A 21,675-nucleotide genomic window follows, 5' to 3' on the forward strand; every position below is an offset into this window, starting at 1 on the left:
TGTGTGGGCTGAACACACCCTCTTATCGTAGAGCTTTGGTTGCTTTTGGCAGATCAGTGTGAGGGATTTACTCAGGTCAGTCAGCTGCAGGAATTGGCTTTGACCAGTTACTACCAACCTCTGCCATCCGTGGAGGGTCAGTTGTGCAGGGCCAGGGTGGTGGTGTTGGTGTTTCAAAATGGTCTGTAGTGGTCCACTGGGTGTGCTGGCCTTGGGGTTTCCTAGGTGGTGCAGGTCCAAGGTCAGCCCCCACCTGTTTCTCGCAGGGCACCCTGCCTGAGCTGTAAAGCAATCTGAGATGGCTGCTACTTAATCTGGGTTTGGAGATTCCCAGTCAAAGCCAAACTGTGAAACTAATCTGGTTGCTGCTAGTGTGGGGCCTGGAGCTCACTGAGGCCAGCTGTTGGGTTTTTACTAGGATTTAGGAAGTTGTGAAGCATGAGCCAAGACACAATTCATATGGAAAAGCAGCTTGGGTGTGCCTGTAAATTGGGTGGGGGAGTCTCTGGGGATCTCCAAGGCAGGTCAAAATGTTAGCCAGGTGGATGGAGTCTCAAATATGGCACTGGTGTGCATGTTCTGTGGCTGTTGGGGGAGGCCTCAGAAAAGGGGACAGTGATTTCTGCTCATCCCAATGCCAGACACTTCACCCTTTCCTAATATGCTGCTGGTGCCTTTTGAGTTGCCACCTTGGCACTAGAGCGCTGATGGAGTGCATCTGTGTAGGTGAGTCAGTGTGTGGTTTTTTAAAGAGGAATTGCTTGGGACTGTAGCAGCTTCTTTACTGATGCAATCCCCACTGGTTTTTGCAACCAGAAGTTGTGGGGACTTCCTAGTAGTGGAACCATGGTGTGGGACTCCTCACTCCTGAGATAACCCCTCCTGAATTTTTGAATGTATGGTACAAGAAATTCTACGTAACAATTAGAAAACACAACAGTAGATGCAAGATATTTCAGAAAATTTGGGCAAAAAAGTGCACATTAGACACAGGAAAATATGGTATGAGTGCTTCATTGTGTCAGATTCTGTGCTAAGGAACTTACACTGCATTATCTCATTTGTCTTCACTGAGCTACAATGACTAGTTTCCACCTGCAGATGAAATTAAGACCTGCTTTAAGTAACAGGCCAACAATAAACTAGTTGGAACTATATTTGCAAAGTGTTGTTTCATAGTTTCTCTGATCTCAATTCATTGCACAATATGAATTCCATATGTCCCACTGCAGTGATACTGCTTCTGTTGGGAAGTTATCCTCTGCATTGTGAATTGCTGCTGAGGCAGTCACCAGGAGTTGTGGACCTGTTTCAGTTTTTACACAAAGCAGAACATCTTTTTTTAAAAATTGATTTTTTTAAAAAATATTTTCTTGATTATGCTATTACAGTTGTCCCATTTTCCCCCTTCTGTCCCCTCCACCCTGTACCCCCTCTCCCACCCACATTCCCCCCCTTTAGTTCATGTCCATGTGTCATACTTAGGAGTTCTTTAGCTTCTACATTTCCTGTACTATTGCCCTCCCCCTATCTATCTTCAACCTACATTCTATGCTACTTATTCTCTATACCTTTTCCCCCCTCTCTCCTCCTCCCACCTGCCTGTTGCTAACCCTCCATGTGACCTCCATTTCTGTGGTTCTGTTCATGTTCTAGTTGTTTGCTTAGTTTCTTTTGGTTTTGCTTTAGGTGTGGTTGTTCGTAATTGTGAGTTTGCTGTCCTTTTACTATACATGTTTTTTCTTTATCTTCTTTTCTTAGATAAGTCCCTTTAGCATTTCATAAAATAAGGGCTTGGTGATGATGAACTCCTTTAACTTGACCTTCTCTGTGAAGCACTTTATCTGCCCTTCCATTCTAAATGAGAGCTTTGCTGGATAGAGCAATCTGGGATGTAGGTCCTTGTCTTTCATGACTTAGAATATTTCTTTCCAGCCCCTTCTTGCTTGTAAGGTCTCTTTTGAGAAATCAGCTGACAATCTGAAGAGAACTCCTTTGTAGGTTACTGTCCCCTTATCTCTTGCTGCTTCTAGGATTCTCTCCTTCGTTTTTACCTTGGCTAATGTAATTATGATGTGCCTGGGTGTGTTTCTTCTTGGGTCCAACTTCTTTGGGGCTCTCTGAGCTTCTTGGATTTCTTGGAAGACTATTTTCTTTGCCAGATTGGGGAAGTTCTCCTTTATTATTTGTTCAAATACGTGCTCAATTTGTTGTTTTTCCCCTTCCCCTTCTGGTACCCCTATAATTCGGATGTTGGAACGTTTAAAGATGTCCTGGATGCTCTTAAGCTTCTCCTCGTTTTTTTGAATTCTTATTTCATTGTGCTTTCCTGCTTGGTTGATTCTATCTTCCTTCTGGTCCACTGTATTGTTTTGAGACTCAGTTTCCTTCCATTCACTATTGGCTCTCCTCTGTGTATCTTCCTGCATCTCTTTTATGGTAACCTGCATCTTTTCATCTAATTTGCACCCAAAATCAACCAATTCTGTGAGCTTTCTGATCACCAGTGTTTTGAACTGTGCATCCGATAGATTGGCTATTTCTTGGTCACTCAAAAGGATGAGTCCTGGGGGACTGATCTGTTCTGTTGGAAACATGTCTCTCCCTGTCTCTCCTTTTGTTTTTTCTTCTTTTTTTCCCCTGGTCTGGTAGCTCTCGTTACAGTGGGGGGTGGAGCCTTAGGTGTTCACCGGGGCTGGGCACCCCAGTTGCTAGATTGTGACGTTATATGTGGGGCGGGGGCGGGAGCAAGGACAGGAGGGAACAATGGCGGTAGTTCCATTCTCCTGGGATCTCAGACCCTTCTCTGGGATCCTGGGCTGCGAGCTCTGCCCCGGTCCACAATCGCCACCTCACTGGGTCCGCCAGCCGCAGCTTGCGTACTCAGGGATCACTGCTGCGTTCTTGTGCCCAGGATGGCTGTTGCGCTGATTTCACGCCAAATTTTCCCCGACCTCCACGTGCCGCCAACGCGCGGCCGCCAGGCTCGTCTTCTACCAGTCTGGATGTAGGGGTCTACTTCAACTTCTTGGCTGTCCGACTTCCATTCAGATAAATCTTCTGTCAGTTCTGGGTGTTATTCTGTCTGTAAATTATTATTCTAATCTTGGTTGTGTGAGGAGGTACAGTGCGTCCACCTATTCCTCCATCTTGCCGGAAGTCTCCTAAAAATTGATTTTTAGAGAGAAACATCAATTGGTTGTTCCCCTTATTTATGCATTCATTGTTTGCTTCTTGTATGTGCCCTGATGGAATTGAACACACTTCTTTTAAAGAAATATGGTCATAGTTCCCAGTTTGAGCAGCCAAGTGAGGTCCATGTTCTTGTATTTTATTGCTTAGATACAGGTAGTTTTGCCAACAGGTGGAATTACTTGGAGTCTGCAATGGAACAAGCTTGAAAGAGGAATGTTTATTCTGTTAGAAAGGATTAGTCATGACCAGGCATCTATGAAGACAAAGTCACAGATTCCACCTGCCCATACACATTCTGGGCAGATAGCATACTTATAGGAGAGGGAGAAGTTCATATAGGGTCAAACTTGAGTTTAATTTTTACAGGAATGGAAAGACAATCTTCAGCAGAGAGGTAAGCTTTAAAGATGCTCACATTTGAAGCTTGATAAGCTGGAAGCATCATTAATTCTAAGTAACAGAAACTGTGATCACAGGAGGATCAGGGAAAGAGAAACTTTGGACAAATTAAATTTGAGGGGCTATCTTAGATACATTTTCTCCTTATCACCCTCTAACCGCTGCACCACTTCTCATGTAAAGGGATCTCAGTCCGTTTTCCTCACCCTATTCCCTCTTTAGTCCCCCAGTACACAATCAAAATCAGTGCCATCAATATTCATCTTGCCACCAAGTCCAATGGTCAACTCTGTCTCCTTACTTGGATTCTCAGCAATACTGACCTTGAAATCCTTTCTTCCTACTTACTGATTTCAGACTTGTTCGCTTGATTGTCTACCATGTTCAGTCCTAGGACACTGGACCCTCCCTCCAGTCCACCCATCCTGTGCATTTCTGTTCATGCAAGCTGTAGTAAATGGTGAAAAGGTTGATAGAAATTTAACAAAAATTACAACTACACAGTAATTCCTGGAACACAGAAAAAATCAGGTTTTAATGACAATTTTCTGACAAAATGAAGAGACTTTGAAGGCATAGTTATAGAAGAGGGTACTCAACTGCATCAAATTTCCCATAGCTAAGCCTGTGAAGCATCTTGTCATGTTACTTGTCAGTTGTTTTTTCTCAAATTCTAAAATGGTCTTCACAATATGCTAGGTTCTTATTTTCCCACTGGCTATAATCTGAGACACTTGCTGAAGTACTTGCATGAACTTAGATAAAACTACTATTCAGTTGTACTTATATTGGAAGGTGTGAAGCTATCAGATGGTTCTAGATGCAGTCTTTTGGTTCCTGTGGCCACAGCCGACAGTCTGGAGAAGGGCACTTGGCCCAGGAAGAGGAATCAGAGGTGGCCTCAGGGTCTGGGTAGCCACTGGAGAGGAACTTCGAGAGGCCAGCACCATGTGTGGAAAGAGCTGAGTTGACCTGATGAAATGGACACCAAGTAAAACATTTGGGAGTAAAAAGAAATATATCCTGACAGCAAGTGAGTTCCTGATTCCAATACCTGAGACCTGCTACAGTGCAGTTATCCTGGCCTGTAAATTCTTTTCCTAAATTAAGCTGTCATTTGTAAAACAATTGTGTTTTAAAAGAGAAATGTTGAAATGAAAGGTGTAAGAGACTCTGGGACAGTTATGGAGGGACGGGGGAAGGGCAGAATTAGGGTTAAGGGAGAAGCGGTGTCTAGCAGACAATAGTAACTAACCAGCTTAGAGAAGAGTGGAGATGACTTTATTTGAGCTGTGAACAACAGTTAAATTTGAAAAATTACCGGTCCTGCTTCCTAGTAGTATTACTTAATCCATTGTTAGATTAGATATGGTAAATCTGAAATCATTGAAATAATGTTATTTAAAAACTAGATTACTGAGCTGTATCTCAACAATACTGAGGTTAAACTAAATCAAAACTTAATACAAAATGTATTATGACATCAATGTCCATGCCCATTTTTGATATGGGTTGGTTTTTAAACTAGGAGACACGGGAATGTAAAAAACAAAGTAAGTCCAGCTTTGCTTTCATCTCATTCTCTTCAGTTTCTATGATAGATGGATGGATCCACTAGAATTCCTGCAAAAGGACACAAATAAAAAACATCAGGTATAATTAATAACCATCAACAAATGATACAACACTGTGGTTATACAGTTTTATACTTTCTATAAAGAAATTAGGGATAAATTCCCAATGATATTATCAATCAAACTAGCTACTGTGGGAGTCAGATTTAGAGATCACAAGTTTTACACATAGACACAGGCTGCTAACCCAAGCTGCCAAATGTCAGTTAAAAATTATCTTTACAACCATTCAAATGCTAATTTTCAGATGTTCTGCTCAAATGACAAGTACCATATTTTGCTGTATATAATGCACATCCACATTTTTAGGTATATTATACATGGGATTATTATACCCATGACATCGTAACCATTATAACCACGGATGATGCACACCCTTATTTTTCCCTGAAAATTTTGGGCAAAGAGTGCGCATTATACACGGCAAAATATATTTTCTTTAGAATGGTAAACATACTCACTTTCATTCGTTTTTTGTTGCCAACATCTCAGCTGTTTTGTCCTTCGCATCTAGTGAGGAATGCTTTGTTGGGAGGCATGGCCTTAACTGCTACTGGAGTAGTAGCTAGGTTTGTGTTGTATTTTGATAAAATCTAAAACCAAGCAAAGTAGTTTTTATTAAGTCATCTGAACAACATAAATTTGGAAGGTATTACAAAACATTCAAGAAACCCAAGGAAGTTTGAAGGTGTGGGTTGTTTGAAACAGTAAGAATCTATTATCAGCATAGCTCAAATGATGGCAATATTAGAAATTTAACTTGCTTGTGGAGGCTTGACAAAGCCTTCTAAAATGTACACTGGGGGTAATAGAAATAAGCAGCAGTGTGTGTGAACAAATTAAGCCTTTACAAAGATATTAGGGAAAACATACAGGATTGAGGCAAAATAAATGTTCAAAAGAAAGATCGCTAGTTACATAGATTACAAAAGTCTGAAATACCAGCTATGATTGACAAGGTTCCCCTCTTTTAACATGGAAATAAAAAAGGAAATGGAACTGTATATAATGCCTTATAGACAGAAGCTACTCCTTACTCAGTTTGTTACAACGCTCAGAAAAAAAAGAAAAGATAGAAAAAGGAGGGTAATAAACCCTCTACTAATATCTTAGGATGAGTCTGTTCTAACTGCATTTGGATATTTTGCTAAGTGGTTTTATCTCTGATAGCTTTCCATAAGCTAGGAACGTTGCTAGAATGGTTATTATAATTGTTCAACACTATAACTCTTAGGGGGGGAGGAGAAAGCTCAAAGAATCAGAATGGTGATTATTTAGATTTGTCAGTTGTTATAAGTCAGTAGTTGACTAGTAGTAAATGATGTTATACTAAAGAGTTGGAGATTCTAACATATTTAAATCAGTGTTTTTCAAACCGAGGTCTAAGACATCTGAAGTTCAAGAAACACTAATGTAAGTTACTCATAATACCCCCCCTCCCTCTGGAGAACTGTAAGATAAATGACATTCCTGATTTGGCCAGCAACACCTCCCATGGAAACAATGGTCAACATGGCCACCACAGCTGAACAACTATTAGAAAATATTTTAAGAATACATTTCTGAATATGAAGTTAAAGAGAATATGCCCTGGTAGCATACAAGTATGAGGATAGCACTAGGTTTTGCTCAGTTCAGAAGAATCTTAGCCAGATAGTATAAGAAAGGCCTAGCAGCACAGAATTTAGATATTTTCAATACCCAAACCAGTACATAGCCCAATGATAAGTCATAGTTTACACTAGAGATTATATAAATAACTTTGAAATAAATATATCATAAAAAAAACAGCCTGGAAAATAACCTGGAGAACATCTTCTGGAATTGCAGTTACTTTTGGAGGTGTGGGTGTTCTGAGCAGATTCTCATAAGAAGAAATCACAGGGGAAGAAGGAGCAGCACAATTCTCAAAGCACTTGTCTGAATTTAAAATTAACAATGTACAGTCTTTCATTTTCAAATCATCTGATGAACTATTTGTTTCTGATAATTGATAACCTGTGGATACCTAATGAATAAAAAAAATCATTAAATTATGGTAGTATAAAGTAAATAAAAATTACTGGTTCTGTTGAGGTTGCAAAATAGGCCATAAACAACTCCCTCTTCCCTGATTGAGTACTAAATAAAATCAAGAAAACAAAGAAATGGCATATGGAAAACAAAGTACTATCTCCATTACCAATAAAAGCTGACCTAGAGCCTAATATGAAAGATGAACTGAACCCTGTGTTCAGATGATTCACCCCCCTAACTGGGCCAGATGACAGTTACGGCACAAAGATGAAGAAAGCTTATCTCAGGGAAGCCTAGGATTTTATTTCTCTACAGCTAGTGTCCAACACAGGAGCCACAGCCACCTGAGGTGGTTTAAAATTATAAAAAATTTTAAAAAATTAGTTCCACAGATGCACTTGCCACACTTTACATGCTCAATAGCTAGCTGTGATTAGTAGCTACCCTACTGTGCACATGGAATATAGCACATCTCTATCACTAGAAAAAGTTCTGTCAGATGGCTTGGTCTACCACATGGGCTGTCTTAATTGTCCATATCAAAATTAAAAAGGGATGAGGTTTTTGATTACACTTTGTTCACTAAGGAAAATTTTGGGGGTAAAAGCATAAAATTGGCCCATAAATAACTGCATTTTGGTTTGTTGCTATTTATTCTTTTTCCTTAAAATATAATAGTCCCCCCTTATCCACAGGGAATATGTTCCAAGATCCTCAGTAGATGCATGGAACCCCAGATAGAACTGAATCCTGTATGTACTATGTTTTTCCCTATATAAACCTATAATAAAGTTTAATTTATAAATTAGGCACAGTAAGATAATAACTACTAATAAAATAGAGCAATTTTAACAATATACTGTAATAAAGGTTATGTGACTTGCACAAGCACTGTGATACCTTGACTGTTGATCTGATAACTGAGATAGCTACTAAGTGACTAAAACAGGAGGGTAGTATCTACCGTGTGGACATGCTAGAAAAAGGAATGATTCATATCCCAGATGAGATGGAGTGAGAGGGTGAGAGATTATATCACTTTACTCAAAGGAGCACAGTTGAAAACTTATGACCTGTTTATTTCTGGAATATCCCATTTAATATTTTCAGATGGTGGTTTACCACAGGTAAGTGAAACCACAGAAAACAAAACAGTGGATAATAGAGAACTATTGTATATGGGTGTGTATACGTACATATATGTCATTTTCCATATAATTAAATACTTCTTAAAAACTTACCTGTTTTTCAAAAACATGATAGGTAACTGGATTTTTACTGACATACTTTATTTATCTCACTTCCTCTCTAACATTTGACATTTAGACTTTTCTGTTTTGCTCTGAAAAATAACATACTTGTTATAGTAAGTATGTCACAGTGAGCCTTAGGAATAAATTCCAAGACATGGTTAAAAGGTATGAAAAAATTTAAAGCTCTTGGTAAGTGCTGCTAAATTACCTTCCATAAGTATACAGTAAATATACAATTAAAGTATGCATTATTCTAAGTTTTTAAACAGACTGAGTTCAGAAACAGTAGTGTATCTGAGTTATTAGGAACAATATTAGAGCTTTTAATTTTATGAAAATTTACCAAGGCTGCATTGCTCTCTGTAGAAGGAATTTTCAAACCTGGAGTAGAGAACGTAGGAGGCAAGGGAGACTTTGTATATTTGGTATCTAAAAGACAGACAAACAACTGCATGAAAATAAATATTTGAAACACAGATTTCAACTTCTAAGTTATAATTCCTGCCAATAAAATTTGTGTGTTTCATTTTAATTTTTGTTTTTTAAAGATTTTATTTATTTACTTTTAGAGAGTGGAAGTGAGGGAGAAAGAGAGGGAGAGATACAGCATAATCATAAAGCATTGTTCCCTCAGACCGCTCCCCCACATACAAGTGGCATTGTTCCCTATCGGACCCCTCCCCCACAAAGCATGGACATGGGTTGCCCCACCTTGGCGAATACCTAAGGCTCCACCCCTTACTATGTAGCAGGTGGGGAAACCAAAAGAAAAAAAAAGGGCTCAAATGAAAGAGCAGATCAAAGCTCCAAAAACAGAACTAAGTGATGAAAAGACAGCCAACCTATCAGATGCAGAGTTCAAAACACTGGTAATCAGGATGCTCACAGAATTGGCTGAATGTGCTCACAAAATAGAGGAAATGGTGAAGGCTATGAAAAGTGAAATAAAGGAAAATGTACAGGGAACCAACAGTGACAGGAAGGAAACCAGGACTCAAATTAATGGTTTGGAGCAGAAGGAAGAAATAAACATTCAACCAGAACAGAATGAAGAAACAAGAATTCAAAAAAGGGAGGAGAGGCTTAGGAACCTCAAGGACAACTTTAAGAGTTCCAACATCCAAATCATAGGGGCGCCAGCAGGAGAAGAGGTAGAGCAAGAAATGGAAAACTTATTTGAAAAAAATAATGGAGAACTTCCTTTATCTGGCAAAGGAAATAGACTTCCAGGCTGCTCTTCCAGTGGATAATAGAGAACTATTGTATATGGGTGTGTATACGTACATACACGTACGTACACAGGATGCCCAGGAAGCTCAGGGAGTCCCAAAGAAGTTGGACCTAAGAAAGCACACACCAAGGCACATCTTAGCTACATTAACCAAGATTAAAGAGGAGAGTATTAAAAGCAGCAAGAGAAAAGGAGAGTTACCTAAAAAGGAGTTTCCATTAGACTATCAGCTGCCTTCTCCAAAGAAACCTTGCAGGCAAGAAGGGCCTGGAAAGAAGTATTCCAAGTCATGAAAGTCAAGGACCTACATCCAAGATTACTCGATCCAGCAAAACTATCATTTAGAATGGAAGGGCATTATAAAGTGCTTCTCAGATAAGGTCAAGTTAAAGGAGTTCATCATCACCAACCCCTTATGATATGAAATGTTAAAGGGATTCATCTAAGAAAAAGATAAAAAACATGTATAGTAAAATGACAGCAAAGTCACAATTATTAACAATCACACCTAAAACAAAAATTAAAACAAACTAAGCAAACAATTAGAACAGGAACAGAACCACAGAAATGAAGATCACATGCAGGGTTATCAGCAGGGAGGGGAATGGGGAAAAGGGTACAGGGAATAAGAGGCATAATTGTTAGGTAAAAAAAAGACGGGGGGAGGTTAAGAATAATGTAGGAAATGTAGAAGCCAAAGAACTTATATGTATGACCTATGGACATGAACTAAGGGGGCAGGGAATGTGGGTGGAAGGGGAGGTGCAGTGCAGAGGGGAATAAAGGGGGGAAAATGGGACAACTGTAATAGCATAATCAATAAAATATATTTACAAAGTGGTGAATAAATATGTTTGTATGCTTTAACTTAAAATGTTCAAAAAAAAAAACCCCTGGTAAATGCTGAATATAACAAGATTATGAAAAGCAAGTCAGAAAATTATATAACTTTCTCGTATGATATCATGCTGAATGTGAATGGAATGGTTCTTAATGGAACTCGAGGTCACCAACTGAGAGGCTATTAGAATACCTATGGTGAGAGAACCATTTCTGTACAAAGATCATCTGCAAAGAGCATAGCTGAGAAGTAACTTGATTTTCACACTTACCATTTTTTTCCAATTGGTTGTTCATTACACTAGAAGTGGCACTATCATTGGACATTGGTTCCATTTTTATGGTTTCCTCGCTGGCATGATTAATAGGGAAATTACAGGGTTATAAAAAAGGTATTATTAAACCTCTTGGAAAATTTAATCTTATTTATTATAAATCATCAAGTCTGGACAAACGTTCAGTCTTATTTTATGGAACAGAAGGCCCATGGAACGTTTTTTTTTTAAACGTATAAACATGGCTCAAAAAAGGTTAAGAACCATTTTGTACTGACAGTTTTGACTTACAAGTAGATTAAGAAGCTCTGACATACAAGGAAAGCTTTAAGTTCAACTCATTATAAACTAGTCTGTTTATGGGCTATTTTGTTCCAGTTATAGATCCATTCTCTTAAGTTTTATACTGTTTTACTTACTCTGGCTTTATATATTTTAATGTCTAGTACACAGGTGGCAAACACAAGACTCGTGGGCCAAATCCAGTCCTCTACCTTGTTTCTACCTGGTGGCAATGCTGAGATCTTGCTTAACTGTTAAGGAGTAGTTGCATTTATACAGTTCTAAAATTATATTCGGCCCTTTGAAGGCAACTGTGAAGCAGATGTGGCCCCCAATGAAAATGAGTTTGACACTCCTGATCTAATAGATCAAGTTCTCTTATTACTCTTATTTTTCATTATTTTTTTAGCTATCCTTTTTATTCTTCCAAACAAATTTTAGGATCATTTTGTCAAATATCCCTCTTTCTCCTTAAAAAACATCTTATGGAGACTTTGTTGTAACTGCATGACACCTATAAATTAATTTGATATGATTAAACATAATAATATTCAGGCATTTGATTTAGGAATATAATATCTCTCTTCATCCTAATTTTCCCTGTATACAACTCAGACATGCTTTATGATTTGAATCACACAGGCCTTTCACCTACAAGTGGCATAGGTATTCTACTTTTTTTGTTGCAAATCTGAATGGATTTTTCCCACTATATTTTCCAACTAGTTATTAATAAAATATAGGAAAGCGTATTAAGTGGTTATTTTTCACTTATCTGAATTTCCCCAATTTCCCAGTACTATACTCTATACTAACTCTATTAGCTTAAAAAATAAAAAAACATAGCCCTTAGTTCATTTGCACTTATGTTTAAATAAGAACCAGTTCTTAGATTGATCAATTCTACCTTTCTAAAAATCTTACTAATAACTCTAAATCTCTTTAGCATGAAATTAATCACTGAATTTCAAATTCATATTAAAATACTTAAATTTAAGAGCACCACTACAGGCACCACAGAATCAACATGTACCAAATCTCCTGTCCCTCCAAGGTTCAGGTATTCCTTAGTTTTTTTCTAGTGCCATCCAGGCAACAAATCAGAAATCTGGGATTGACCCCTGATCCCCTTTTCTTCCCAAGTCTCCATACCAAAATAACACAAATTCTTACTAATTTTACCCTTGCTTCTCTATCTCACCAAATACCATTTTTTTCAGGCCTGTGTCACTCCTTCTGTAGTGTCTTACCTTAAAAAACAAACAAATCACAAAAACACAATAGCTCACACTTTACTGATAGAATTAGTGATTCAGGGAAGTTTGAAATAAGAAGTATCTGAAAACTCCATAGTCTGAAACATCCTATTTTTTCTAGGAAAAATCAATGAATAGAAAAGAAACAGAAAGTTAGATAAAATGTGCCTTTTAAGAAAGCCCCTTACCTTTTATTCTTCACATTTTTAAGTTCCATTGTGTAATCTTCATTCAAACACATAGTATATTCAGAGACACCAAAATGCTCTAATTTAGGAGTCAGACACGCAAAATCATCCATATTTAGTGCACATTTTGGAGTTTTTAGTATTTTAACTAATGATTGTTTGGAAGATGGAGTTAACATTTTTGGCTCTTCCTTTTGGTTGTTTACTGCCTGTGGAGGGTTCTGTGGAACTTGAGAAATCAGGTATCGCTCAAGTCCAAAATCTGAAAGTTGTGGACTACAAGGAATCTTCTCAGAAACAGAGCTGCTTGGAACAACACAACTGTTGTCCCTGTTGTTAGATACATCATCCTGCACATCAGACTTTTGAAGATTTTCATCCCTAATGGACTCTGGTTTAGAGTCAACAACTTCTTGCTCATCCTCTGGGAGAAAAGAAGGTCATATTCTGTTTAAACATTAAACCAGGAAATCTCAAGTACTAAAAGCACATAAAACAGTTTCATTTGAAATGTCCAAAATCAGCAAAAGTCCTGATTCTGTCCTTAGTCTCTAAAACTTTGTTTTATTTCTACCTTTAGTAAATTTCTGACATATACTTCTTGTCCACCCACATCCCATTTTGATGACATTAGAGAAAGGAAGTCAACTAAAGTGTTAAAAGATAAAAAATCAATACCCACAAATACGTCTGATTTCATTACTTCCCCAGTTAATGTAATTTAGCAATTGTTCTTAACACAATCTAGATTTAACATTAAGTATAAAAATATTATTTTAGATATTTAACTCATAGATGCCTATGAAGGAAATACTGTTATATACATAGATAAATTTTAATCCTGTCAGTCTAGAACACAAGTATCAAAAGCCTAGTGAGAAATAACAACATTAGAAAGATACGTATTTCCTCAACCTTTAATAGAGTTATATCTGGCTCTAAACCCTAATGCTTAACCACTACACTGAGCACTTCAGATTAAGTAATTGACTAACAACTCTACTTTTCCCCACAGTGCTGTGTAATTTCCTGGGTACATTACTGATGAATGAATTTGGTATGGAACTGAAGTTGCAGTTAGATGATCCAGAATAGCACCTTCAATGCCAAGTCCTTTTTTGTTTCTGTTTTCTCCATCTTTTAAAGAAAGGTCTACAGATGAAATAGGGTCTATGAGATACTGGTGGAGATCCCTGTCAGAGTCTTATGGGTCCAAAAGAAGAGAAATGGGGTAAATTTAGGCTGTACATTTATTTGACCAACTAAGATATCTAACAGACTGGAGGGAGTGAGGAGATACACACTTTATTTTGATCAGCAACTGGAAGTTAAGCAGGATAAGGTACTATTTCTGTGCATAAACCAAAACACATTTAAAAAAGTTATAATAAACTTTGATTTCATGGTTTTTGGCCCTTGTAAGAGGCTGCTGATTCACTGAATTCTGTCCTGACACTGTGCTTTCTGCTAATTCTGAAATGTTACAACTACCAAAAACCTCCTGTACTTATCACAAGGCTGTCATTGATGAGATTAATAAAATAAAATCATCACCACAATCACCCCCATTTCATAAGTGGGGGAAAGCAATTTAGAGAAACTGTCCAAATCACACAAGTATAGAGTATGTAGACGGTGGAGCCAGTGTTTGAATCCATGGCTCATGGCTCAGCTAACCAAAGTTAGCTGAATTGCTCACATACACTATGTGGACTGTTTACATAACTTCCATACACATCCTCAGTACATATCTGTTGAAATTGTTTTACTCATGTAAAAGATTACTCTCATAATAAAAATGATACTGAAGCTCATTGAAATTGGTCAACCAAAAGGTAAGGGAACAACATTAGCAATAGTTAACACCTGCTGATTAATATGCCAGGTACTGTTCTCAATAAATTTTATCTTACTTAATCCTAATACAACTTCAGAGGTAGAGACTATTACATCTCCACTTGACAAATGAAAAACTGAGGTACAAGCCTAAGTAGCTGGTCAAAGACAATGCATCTAGTAAAGTGGAATCAGAAATTTGAACTCAGGCAGTTTGGCTCTGAATTTAAAACCACTATGCCGTACTCCACTAGAATTTTAAAACTGACAATGATATTCTCAATTTATATAGGCAAAAATAATCTCATTCTACAGAAGAAGAACTTGAGAATAAGAAAAATAAAACATGCCTGAGGGTCACTCTCATTTACTAGCAGAGCCAACTAGAAACCAACTATACTGAAATAACATAGATACTTATATCTTGTACTGTTCTTGCATCTAGCATTGTTAGTTCTCGTCCAGCATTTTGGAAAGGACAGCAAGAACCATATACTGCACCATTGATCAGCACTGCATCCAGCACAGTGGTTGCTGAATAAATGATCAAATGATGGTGATATAATGGCAGAGCAAGAACTACAAACCACAACCAGGCGAAAAATAGTCTTATTGAATTGTGTCGCCCTTTCTCTTTGATACTAAAACAAATGCTCTATAATGCAAGTTATTCACACCTGAATTTTTCTTGGCACATTGATTATATCCATACTTCTGGAAAAACTCTCTTATTTTCATGATATCCGCTGAATTTTTCTCCATCAGTACTTTTGTTGCCTTAATGAAACCAATGCTTTCTTGTCTTTCCAAACTTGCTTTATCAAGAAGAATATTGACACTATCCTTTTAGGAAGAAAGAAGGGATATTAAAATTTCTCCAACTTTTGGCTAAGTTTATTCAGATTTTTAAAATTACCACATAAAAATGATAAATTAATATTGTAGCAGTGGTACCTTTAGAGTCCGAACTTCTGAATGAAGGTCATTTAGAATTCTCACTGCATAATCTTCAAAGTCTTCAATATGAATATTGAAAGGAAAAAGTTCAATAAGGAAAAGGAGAGAAAAATACAAAATATGATTTAGTATATTTTCTTAGAATGATAAAATCCTTGTAGATATTTATTATAATTAATATCCTGTTAATCATAAAGGCCTTAATATTAAGGCCTTTTTTAAAAAAGATTTTATTTATTTATTTTTAGAGAAAGAAGGGAGGGAGATAGAGAGAGAAAAACATCAATGTGCAGTTGCTGGGGGTCATGGCCTGCAACCCAGGCATGTACCCTGACTGGGAATCGAACCTGCGACACTTTGGTTAGCAGCCCGCGCTCAATCCACTGAGCTATGCCAGCCAGGGCCTAAGGCCTTTCTTTAAAATTTTTACTAATCTGTAACATACACACAGAGTAATACAGAAATCTCAAGTACATAGTTTGAGATTTCAAAGCAACCTTTCAAAGCAAACACTGACATAATCAGCAATCAGATCAGGAAGGGAAGGAGAAGAGGAGATGGCAATATGGTCCAACCAAGAGACTTTTTCACTGACAGGGAGCACTTTTTGATTCCTATTCTAAAAATCTTCGCCAGTGACAACACTTACACGTTCTTCTAGAAGTTTACGGCTCTCTTTCACATTTAGAGAAGATATCCACCTGGAATTGATTTTTGTGCAAGGATCAAGATCCATTCTTTTTTTCCATGTGTGTACAATTGACCTAGCACCATTTACTGAAAAGACATCTTTTACACACTGTACTGTTCTATCACCTTTCTTATTAATCAGATGGTCATATATACATAAGAGCAGGCCTAAAAAATAAATATATCTTATTTATTTATGTATTTAGAGGGGAAGGGAGAGAGAAAGAGAGGGAGAGAAACATCAATGTGTGGTTGCCTCTCTTGCACCCCCTACTGGGAACCTGGCCTACAACCCAGGCACGTGCCCTGAATGGGAATCGATCCAGCACCTCTGCACAAACTGCACAAAGAAGTTGGCCAGCTAACTGTTAAGTATGCAGAAGATCTAGAGAAATCCAAGCCAAGTTATACAGGATATTTCCCTGAAAACAAATAAAATCTTTGCCAACCTGGCACCATTTTCAGAAGTTTTGGGTGATAAAGAAAAGCTAGTTCTCAATTTGGAGGCACTAAAGCAAAGACAATTTCCACCAGTGACAGAAAAACTTTCTTTACCCCGTCTAGCTGCAGCCAAACAAATGCTGAAAATCTGACCAGATGTCTGAATGTATTGCTGAGGACTGATACAGAGCTCTGTGACCATGAATATCCACTACCTATGTAAAATACTGAGAATAACAAAGAATGGTATATCTTAATGATTTATTTGAAAGTATTGAGATATGACCTGAAAAACACTGAAACACACATGAAAACACTTCTGATTTTCTCTTAATCTGATTGGCTTCATGCCCACTGTCAGTGCTGGGCCAAGCACTGTAACTACCACAGATAGGTTATGAGATGGCCTGAGGGCCTGAGGTCAGAGAGAAAAGCTCTGCCAAGTTCCTGTGTAAATCACAGCAAGTATGAACACCTTCCTTATTATAGGTTCCTGTTTGTCTCATTGTGGTCCACAAATTAATGTTTATTTTCAGAAAGCTGCCTGAAATTTTGCTTTGTATTCTTCTAGGAAGAACTTGAATTCCTCATGAGGAACTCTACTTTCTGAGCTAAAGTTTTCTGCAGAACCATCTAGAAGATCTTTCAAAAGACCCTGCAGTGCACTTTCTTGTAAAAGAAAATTTTTTTTCTTGGCCTTTGAACATTTTGCTTCTATTATGAGGGTTTTGCATAGATTTCATACTTGAGTAGACAACTTTAATAATCCATATTTATACCTTCTCAGAGATAAGCATTTGGCAAACTTAAGCCATCAGTACTCTTCAATTAACCTTGTTGCTAGCAATATTATTTTGAAAAAGATACCAGTCCTTACATGGCAGAATAAAATAAGCAGCTCATTAAAAAAATAAATAAATTTGTCAGTTCCTTAAAAAGTTAGACATAGGCTTATCCGGCAGTTCACTTCCAAGTGTGTACCTACAGAATTGAAAACATATTCACACAAAAACTTTCATATAAAATGAATTACTAATACACACTGATATGGAGGACCCTTGCAACATTATGCTAAGTGAAATAAGTCAGCCACAAAAGACTATATATGATTCCATTTATATGAAATGTCTAGTATATAGGCATATCTATAAAGACAGAAGGTAGATTAGTGTTTGCATAAGGCTAGTGTGGTAGGTAGAGGTGGGACTACGAACCGCTAACTGTCACAGGGGTTTCTTTTGGGGGTGATAAAAATCTAAATATATTGTGGTGGTGGTTGTACAACTCTGAATACACTAAAAGCCACTGTATTGCATCCTTTAAATGGCCAGTTATGGTATGTGAATATTTTACATCTCAATAAAGATGTTTAAAAGTCAACCAATTAATGTCTCATCACTGAGATCATAAAAGGTAAAATTTTTTTGTGATCATTTTCTCTAATTTTCACAGTTTTGTATTTTCGGTAATACATATGGACCTGAATTTGAAAAATTAATCCAACTTTTTCTTGTAAAACCAAAAGAAAATACAGAATTCTTGTACATAGGTAATAATTTGGTAAGAAGGTAAACTTGCACAAGCTTTGCGGAAAGCAATTCAGCTACACATCAAGAATTCAAAATGCTAATAAAGTTTTCTATCTTATAGCATTATCTCAACTATGTAAGCAAAATCAAAGAAAAACAAAGAAACTCTAAAAATAAGAATGGTAGAAAAGCTACTAAAACATTGAGTGATGTCTTCTGATGGTGCAGTTACAGGACGTATCTCACTTTTCTGTATGTCAACATTTTGCCATGTACACATACAGGGTGGGGCAAAAGTAGGTTTACAGTTGTTTATATGGAAAAAACAATAATTAATAAATAATAATACAAAAATAATCTATGTTTCACGTACAACTGTAAACTTACTTTTACCCCACCCTGTACTGTTCTTACAGTCACAAGAATATTTTTAAATGGCTGGATAACCATTCATAAAATAATTGAAGTAAAAGGACTCTGTGTCTACAGGGTGCAATATTTTAAGGCACATTACGATGACATTTATGAAGCCTGAACTACTCTTGCAACTTTTAAAAATCAATACAAAGGTTAGTGATGAAGAATTTTGCTTTACCTAGAAAAGAAGAGCCGTACTGAGTCCTGATGTCTGTGTTGGCCACAAGGTTTGTTGGGAAAAATAGATGCTTACTGCAACTGTGGGCCATTTGGGTGAGAAAAGTCACTTACTATACATGTGGAGGACAGTGCTGAACAGCTGCACTAATTTTGTTCCTATTGTATGTTACTGATAAGCACAGATTCTGTGCAACTAGCAAGCATATGAAGTGTAAATCAGGTGCGCATGCTGAGCTCAACTTAGGTTTTACTCCCACTGCCCCCGTTTCTCACGGCTACACAGTACAGCGCTGTTTTCTTTCCCGAGGACGCTGAGTTCACGGCGCCCGTGGGGACAAATGAGGGAATTAGGGAGGGTAGCCCGGCGGCCCCTGGGCGCTGCATTTCCACCGCGGACCCCCTCCCACAGCGGAAAAAGAGCCTTCCCAATCAGAAACGGATGCCCGTTTCTACGGGCGTCCGTCCCACTCACCGCTGTCTTTCCCCTCCAACGCACGCTGCAGCCGCATCGTCTCGCGGTCCAAGGTGACCGCCACAGACCGCAGCTTAGTACACAAGCTCCGGATCGGGTCCATGGTGACCAAAACGCAACACAGAGCCCGCCACTCATTTGAATCTCCGGTTCCCGGAAGCGTTTTAAGTGCCGTGGTTGGCTGACGAGTCAACTCTCGCGGGAGCCGAGGTCTCACGCGAAGGAGGAGGGCGCCGCGAAAAGAGAAAGCACTTCCGGCGGTGCCCCAGCCTTCGTGTGAGGAGCCGGGGCTCCAGAGTCGCGGCTGTGGTGAGTTTGCTGTCCTTAGTGTGCACTCCGGATAGTGAGTGGGCTTCCACTTTTACGGGTACGCCGCTGTCCCGCGGCTGGGCCCGTAGCCAGTCCGTTCTCGGTCTCTGTTCGCAGCGGACGTCATGTTCCTGACCGCGCTGTTGCGCCGCAACCGCATTCCCGGCCGGCAGTGGATCGGGAAGCACCGGCGCCCGCGTTCCGTGTCCTTCAACGGGAAGCAGAACACAATCCGCCGCCTGGAGATGGAGGCAGAGAACCACTATTGGCTGAGCACACCCTTCCTTACTGCGGCACAGGAGTTCGGGCACGCTGCGGCCCGTAGAGCAGCTGCCTTCCAGGCCTTAAAGGCGGCTGGCGAGGCCAAGTTCCCGCAGCACAGGCTGCTGGTCGACCAGCTCAGCCACCTCAGTGTTACCAAGAAGTGGCCCTAACACGGAGTTGCTGCCCCTCATCGCGGGAACCGGAACAGCTAGAAAGATAGGACCTTTGGACTAGATCTATGAGCAGAAAACCGCGAGCAGAACACCTGGGCTTCAGGCTCCAGCTTCCTGTCTGTTGTGTACGTGTTTCTGTTTCTAAAAGTGCGTGTGACTCTTTCCCAGGGGTCATGGTGTTGTAAGATGTATTCTGGGTGACTGCTGTGATAAATATACAAAGTGTGGTTTGAGGCCTGTGTATGACACCGAATACTTGCATTTCATGCAAATGAAAACAAGCTTTGTCAGTCAAACATATTCCTAAAAATAGCATTTTCTTCTGGAACTTGCCAACAACAGTGGACATTTACATGAAGTGAAATGTGCTTATCAGAACTGCTACATGGAGCATTTTTTTAAAAACGTGATTGGGATAAAATTAACATACTACACAATATATCAGTTGTAGATACTTGATTTCAAATAACCCTTTTCTGAATAAAAATAGGGGCTTTACTGGTGTCACCAGAGAAAATAATCTATTGAGGCATGTTAGTAAGAAACTAGGATTCCCCTGGCTGGCATAGCTCAGTGGATTGAGCGCGGGCTGTGAACCGAAAGTGTGGCAGGTTCGATTCCCAGTCAGGGCACATGCCTGGGTTGCAGGCCATGACCCCCAGCAACCACACATTGATGTTCCTTCTCTCTCTGTCTCCCTCCCTTCCCTCTCTAAAAATAAATAAATAAAATATTTCAAAAAAAACACAAAAACTAGGATTCCCTGGCAAGTGGAATGATGAGGAAAACCGAGACAGAAAGTCCCCACAGCAAGTAACAGCGAACTGATAAATCACAACATTCAATCCTTCTTAAGCAAAGGTATCTAAGAGCAGGGGGTTTAAAATCGCTTTAGGGAATAGGTGAAAAAAAAAAACAACCCTACCACAATTAGAGCCAGATTGACCCAAGATAGACGTGAAACTAACCAGAATATGACCCCAAACTCCATTCAGTTTAATGATCCTGTTGAGGTCCTCCCCTGGGACATCCTCTGAAATTCCTGCCTATAGAAAATAGATAAAATCCTCAGGACTAGGGACACCACCTTGGCTCTTTGAGCACACTCCTCTTTCCTCTGGCATGTACTTTGCTTCTATATTAAACTCTAAGGCTCTGGGCAAGATCTGCACCCAGGGGAGCCATGGCAATGACAGCTGTACCAGGCATACCCCTGATCCTATCTCAAAGGGCCCTTCCTTTGCATCACTGTCCCAAGCCTTCATAAACTTACTTTCACCTGGCCTCTTGTGTTTTCCTGTATGTATCAAGAACCCCAAGGTCGCCTGATGTATGAAAGGTTCTGGACCCTGCCAGGCAGTGGCAGGTCCAGCCCCTAGGGGTGGAAGCCCTCCAGTAACACTATTGTCTGGGATAATTTTACCTGTGAAGAAACATTTAAGGAACTACAAAATTACGCTCCCAGTAATGACAGTGACTTAGACTTGAATTGCTGTATTACTCAGAAATCTAAGCTACTGTGTCTGTTTAATAGAAAAATTTTACTTGCCCTCTGTTTCCTGCACCCAACTCTGGAAACGTGAACGAAAGTACACACAGGTACACACATGAACTTTCAGACCTCTAGGTGGAATCAGACAGTACATGTTGATTTCTGCAATTTTCAGATATTTTATTGATTATGCATTACAGTTGTCCCATTTCCCCCCCTTTTATTCCCCTTCACCCTGCACACTGCCTCCCACCTGGTTTCCCCTGCTTTAGTTCATGTCCATGGGTCATACAGATAAGTTCTTTGGCTTCTACATTGCCTGTACTATTGTTAACCTCCCTGTCTA

At 39.0% G+C, this 21,675-nt stretch overlaps 2 protein-coding genes across 3 annotated transcripts; one reads left to right on the forward strand and one right to left on the reverse strand.

The window, feature by feature from the left end:
- Positions 1 to 3,168: 3,168 nt before the first annotated feature.
- SKA3 (spindle and kinetochore associated complex subunit 3) lies at positions 3,169 to 19,329 on the reverse strand. Of its 2 annotated transcripts, none has more exons than XM_045844881.1 (9): positions 19,092 to 19,329; positions 15,360 to 15,421; positions 15,083 to 15,248; positions 12,570 to 12,648; positions 10,841 to 10,920; positions 8,841 to 8,926; positions 7,033 to 7,236; positions 5,690 to 5,821; positions 3,169 to 5,217 (listed from the first exon to the last, which is right to left on the reverse strand). In XM_045844881.1, exons 1-8 carry the CDS (start codon positions 19,192 to 19,194, stop codon positions 5,717 to 5,719), a joined length of 885 nt encoding a protein of 294 aa, XP_045700837.1. In that variant the 5' UTR covers positions 19,195 to 19,329; the 3' UTR covers positions 3,169 to 5,217; positions 5,690 to 5,716. The 2 variants fall into 2 exon arrangements, with proteins under 2 accessions (XP_045700837.1, XP_045700835.1); XM_045844879.1 differs by having other exon boundaries at positions 12,570 to 12,993.
- MRPL57 (mitochondrial ribosomal protein L57) lies at positions 19,311 to 20,137 on the forward strand. Its single transcript, XM_045844882.1, has 2 exons — positions 19,311 to 19,400; positions 19,518 to 20,137. The coding sequence occupies exon 2, from the start codon at positions 19,526 to 19,528 to the stop codon at positions 19,832 to 19,834; it is 309 nt and encodes a 102-aa protein (XP_045700838.1). The 5' UTR covers positions 19,311 to 19,400; positions 19,518 to 19,525; the 3' UTR covers positions 19,835 to 20,137.
- The last annotated feature ends 1,538 nt before the right edge of the window (positions 20,138 to 21,675 follow it).

Source organism: Phyllostomus hastatus, unplaced genomic scaffold (genome assembly GCF_019186645.2).
Source record: "Phyllostomus hastatus isolate PE091 unplaced genomic scaffold, TTU_PhHast_1.1 phas_contig_41, whole genome shotgun sequence".
Classification (NCBI taxonomy): domain Eukaryota; kingdom Metazoa; phylum Chordata; class Mammalia; order Chiroptera; family Phyllostomidae; genus Phyllostomus; species Phyllostomus hastatus.

Coding starts and splice junctions, on each gene's coding strand:
- SKA3 (XM_045844879.1), bottom strand. CDS start 19,194: ATGGACCCGATCCGGAGCTTGTGTACTAAGCTGCGGTCTGTGGCGGTC. Junction 8,927..10,840: donor CAACCAATTGGAAAAAAATG/GTAAGTGTGAAA, acceptor TCTGTCTTTTAG/ATACCAAATATACAAAGTCT. Junction 7,237..8,840: donor CAGAGAGCAATGCAGCCTTG/GTAAATTTTCAT, acceptor TTTATTCATTAG/GTATCCACAGGTTATCAATT.
- MRPL57 (XM_045844882.1), top strand. CDS start 19,526: ATGTTCCTGACCGCGCTGTTGCGCCGCAACCGCATTCCCGGCCGGCAG.